The sequence below is a fragment of the Palaemon carinicauda genome, chromosome 11, assembly GCF_036898095.1.
Source record: "Palaemon carinicauda isolate YSFRI2023 chromosome 11, ASM3689809v2, whole genome shotgun sequence".
Classification (NCBI taxonomy): domain Eukaryota; kingdom Metazoa; phylum Arthropoda; class Malacostraca; order Decapoda; family Palaemonidae; genus Palaemon; species Palaemon carinicauda.
Genome location: NC_090735.1, coordinates 29,962,260 through 29,967,113, shown reverse-complemented (window position 1 = coordinate 29,967,113; position 4,854 = coordinate 29,962,260). Strand labels below are relative to the sequence as shown.

Here is a 4,854-nt window from a genome sequence, read left to right as displayed (position 1 = left end):
ATATTAACCTATGGAAAATACAAAACCTAGATCAATAAACGATTTGAATATCCTAATATAAATGTCAAAATCAAATTTAAAACTTAAAAAGGAGACCCTTCAGACTTTATTATATATATATATGAGTTTGGTTGCAAGACAAAAGGTTATAAAACCGTAACTATAGTTGAAAGTTCACTAAGCAAATGCATCGTACTTAATGCAAACCTTACCTCAACATATAGCCAGTCTCTTAGGTCCATAGAAAAGCAGTGACGAAGGTAGAGGTGATGTTGGTAGTCTTCTATTTCAGCTCTTGAGTAGTATAAGGTGGTCAGACGATGACGTGATCCATGAGCGGCTAAGTCCGGAGCCACCGATCTTACACTAATGAATGACAGCCATTGTCCTTGGCTGCCAAAAAATTAATTCAAATTCAGGAGAAGACTGCCTTGCTGCGCTTCTTACGCTGGCCTCTTCATACTGCCTTCTTCAGATCATTCACCACCGACAACAGTTTTCCCAGTCTTGTGTCCAGCAGCGAACAACATGGTGAAACTTAAAATACATCGCTCAAGAATGGCTTGTTTCTTGCTTTAAAATTGTCCCAAGAGGTAGTTTAAGGTATGCTAAGTAGATGCATTTGCTTTTTCAAAATAAAAGAACCAAACCACTCCCGAGCAAACAATTTAAACATAAGAAATTTACCACAACCAAACAATTCATATAATATACAAAAAATTAAATGCACACGAATGTGCATTTTTCTACACTCCCGCGAGGGGATTCAATTTTTCTAGGAAAAAATTGAATTACAATATAGCGATCAAAGATCACGCTAGACTGTCATCCAATAGTTTCTTTACCTTATCTTTCCCAATCATGGCAGCTCGCCTCTTGGGTCTCTCCTTAACCTCATCTTCCTTGCTCAGTTTATCCTCACATGGCGATTGTGCCTTATCGTTAAATTTAGCCTCATATTCCCGTTTATAGAGCAATGGAATCAAGGATGAAACGTGCCTTTTAGTCTCTTCCCTACTTTTTCCTTCGAGTACTGTTGCACCCGTTACTTCACCTAAAGAGTTCAGTTTTATCTCTTTGACAATACCCATTGGAAAATTAGTAGGTTTAAGAAGGGGTTCTTTAATGAGAACAATGTCTCCAACTTCTAATAGTTTATGATTAACAGGTTGGTATCTACTGCGTTTGTCAGTGGCTTGATTCACCAGCTGCACAACAAATTCTTTATTATATATCTCTATTATACTTTCCCTAGCCTTTCGTAACTTCCTGTGGCTGTCCTTCACATGGGAAATGGGAGATATATCAGGAGCCCAAGTATCATCTGCCCTAGGTAAAGGATGTAAATGGGGAATAATATTTAAGGAATTCAATTCATGACCTTTAACTAAAATTTCTGGAGTTATAGGAGATGGTACAGGTTCAGTCCCATCATTGTTTCGCAAATATTCTTTAAAGGCAATTGGTCGACGGTTTACTATATGTACAATATTTTGTACAGCAAAGTCAAAATCTAAATATTCGAGGACCATATTCCGAATAGAGCCTTCAATAAGCCTTTTGACCATCTTTACACAAGATTCCACTAAAGATCCAAGTTCACTGTGGCCTTTATAGTACTGCTGAAAGCTCAAAGGTTTTATGTTGTTCTCCCTGAAATAAGATTGTGTATCCTTATCACTTATAAAATTCTCAACGGTTCTAGCACCTGAAGTTAGCTGTGAACCTTGGTCACTTAAACAGAGTTCAGGCACCCCAAACTCGAAACAATGGAGCTGAAGTGCTCGCAAAAAGGATATCACCGAAAGGTCTACACAAACCTTAAGATTTATGGCTCTGGACCATAAACAGGTGATACATAATATCCATACCTTTGATTTCTTACCCATCCAATATACCCAGTAAGGTCCAAAATAGTCAATGAAAATATACCTGTAAGGTATGGTTGGAGGAGAAACCCTAAATTCTCTATAAGGGGACTGATTTAACTTTATAGTTCTACCGTTAAATCTACGGCAGTGAACACAAGTTTTCAAGACTTTCTTTACAGTAGAAAAACTGCAAGGAATCCAAAACTGTTTCCTAGCCTCAGATAATGTGGCATATATTCCAGAATGAGCTAACTTAACATGAAAATTTCTAATAATTTCTTCAGTCAATTTACTGTTTTTGGCCAAAAGAATGGGGAATACATAACTACCGTCTCTCCACTTATGAAATTTACTTTTAACTCTTAGTAAACCAGATTTCTTTTCAATGAATAAATTTAGTTGACTTACTATGTTAGGCATATCCCTAATTTTAGGGTTCCTTTCTCTGAAATATTTAAAAACATCCGGAAAATTTTGGCGTTGATCTTGCAAAATCATCAGTTGCCATGCATTCAAAGAAATTTCATCATTACTGAAAACCTCAAAATGGTCATACTTGCCAGATTTGTTCTTTAACTTCCGTTTGACATTGTTTATGAATGTCAGTACATGTTTGTAGACCGAAATCAAATGAAGCCAATCGAAATTTCCAACTGTAGAATTCAAAATGCCTCCCATCTCTGGCTCAGTCACACTCCCTATCTCACAGTGGCCTTCTGAAACTTCAAGTACATGGGTTAAAGGATTTGGGATCGTTACATCCAAACTGTCATCTTCCAAGATATCATGAATAGTATCAGGTCCTGTGAAGAAATTTGATTTTATCAATCTCTTATATGACAATGACCTGGTAGTACAATCTGCAGGATTTATCATACCTGCACAAAATTTGAAAGTCACAGGGACCGTTTCACATAGATTCTCTATTCTTTGCAACCTATTCATAACAAAAATACTTAGTTTTTTTAATTTATCAAACCTATTTGTTCGAGAATTTAACCAATTCAGTGCAACTGCACTATCTGAGAAAACTATCAATTTTGTAATGTTTATGGGGGAGACACACTCTGAACCACTAAGTTCCTTATAAATGTCAACAATAGTTTCCGTACCAAGCAAGAGAGATTGAAATTCAAGAGAAGGGATAGACTTTAGCTCTAACTGGCGTCCAATTATTCTATTTTTTGACAGAAGGAAACTTACCTCCTTTGTTCGCAAGTTCTTGATAAAGAGCACAACTCCATATATATGCTTGCTAGAATCACAAAAAGCAATAATTTGGAAAGGATCATTCCTGCGACCAACAAATCTCTTCACTGCAATTTCAGGAACACCATTTACTTGCTTGCAAATATTAGACCATTCTCGTAGCTCCTCACCAGAGAGTCTATCGTCCCATCCAACTTCTTTCCTGCATTGTAGCGAGTGCATAAATAATCTAGCCCTGTTTAATAAAGGACCATAAAATGAGAACACATCAAAATTGGCTGCAATAGAACTTAAAATTTGTCTTTTGGTCGTTGCATCCTTATCAAGTACCAACTTGCTTGCCGAAAGAGTATCAATGTTTCTGTCCCAAAGCAAACCAAGCAATTTTACTTTTGTAGGAGTCTTTTCCTTATCTTTATCTACCTGTTGCTGCAGAGAGTCATCATTGGTTATGAACTGCTGCAATTCAAATTTATAGGGAGAAAATATACTGTCAAGTTTCTCATAAACCCATATCAACCTGTCTATATCATTGGTCGTGTAAGCCAAGTTATCCATGTAAGCTAAGTTATATAACTCTGTCTTCAATTCCTTTACATCAATATTGTCACCTTGGACATCCAACATCAAAATTTTATAAAGTGCTAACACTAATAAAGTTGGACTACATGGCAAACCAAATGGAAGTCTGCAATGTTTATAAACAATTAAGGAATAGTCATTTTAGATAAGTTTCTGTACCAATAAAAGAGTAACCTACTTTGATCTGAAGGCACCAACTTAATCATCAGAAATGCCTTTTTTATATCAAAACATAACAATTTTTCATTAAATCTTAGCTGTAAAATAGAAGTTGAAATTTTCTTATTCAAACAAGGACCAGCAAAAATTGCTTGATTATGAGATAGAGTTATAGGTTTATCTTTGTCAGATTCACACAAATTGGACAAAAATACATTACGGCATTTTGTTGACTCTCGGTCCATCTTGAACACTGGCATGTGCGGCAGGAAGCTATGTTGAGGGTTTTCCTCCAAGAATTGCTCCAAGTTAGATACTCTCTCTATAATGCCTAGCTGTTCCTGTTCTTTAAAAACCTCGTCAATCATTTGAAAAGCATTATCCTTTTTGCTAAATTTCTTAAAATTTGATTTTAATATTGCTTTTGACAGATTTTGATTCTTACCAAGCAAATGAGCTACTTTCCCATTCCATAACAGAGGCATAACTAACCTTCCATCACGATCTCTACAAGTATTTTCTAAAGCAAATTCTACTACTTTCCTGTTCTCCTCATTAAAGTCTTCGTCATATAAGTTAGAATCACTGTACGAAATACTTTCTGCCTTTGAGGAAAGAATTTCTTCTGCTGCTCTCTCAAGTTCAGCTTCAACAATCTGACCCTTATTTAAAACAGAAATATTAGCATAAGCAGGGAACTTGAATTCCTCTACCGAATCTAAGAACAATCCATCCATATTCAAATTACTATCAACTTCAAGGGGACCCTCACCCTTTGCACAAACTTCAGAAGAATGCTTTATCCGGTCTGGTAATAGAGCTAGATTTTGCTTATACCTTTCAATGTCACCTACAAGCATCACTCCTAAGGGTGATTCCAAGTAAACAGAGGGAATCACTTCAGAACTACCTCCAAACAGCACATCCTTCTGTGGTACTAAATGAGAGTTATCATTTCCCAAGAGCAATTTTATATCTTCAACTTTATCCCTAGACATATGCAAAGTTTTGTCAGCTAATATATAGCCCTTAT

General features: G+C 36.1%; 2 protein-coding genes across 2 annotated transcripts in view; both read right to left on the bottom strand.

The window, feature by feature from the left end:
- Positions 1-539: 539 nt before the first annotated feature.
- On the bottom strand, positions 540-3,638 carry LOC137649995 (uncharacterized). The gene has a single exon (XM_068382998.1). The coding sequence runs from the start codon at positions 3,636-3,638 to the stop codon at positions 813-815; it is 2,826 nt and encodes a 941-aa protein (XP_068239099.1). The 3' UTR covers positions 540-812.
- Positions 3,639-3,787: 149 nt separating this feature from the next.
- LOC137649220 (uncharacterized) overlaps positions 3,788-4,854 on the bottom strand; it is a 3,725-nt gene continuing 2,658 nt past the window's right edge. Inside the window, exon 2 of the mRNA XM_068382204.1 lies at positions 3,788-4,854. This exon is cut by the window's right edge and continues 2,075 nt beyond it. Coding sequence (XP_068238305.1) covers positions 3,788-4,854 — 1,067 coding nt within the window.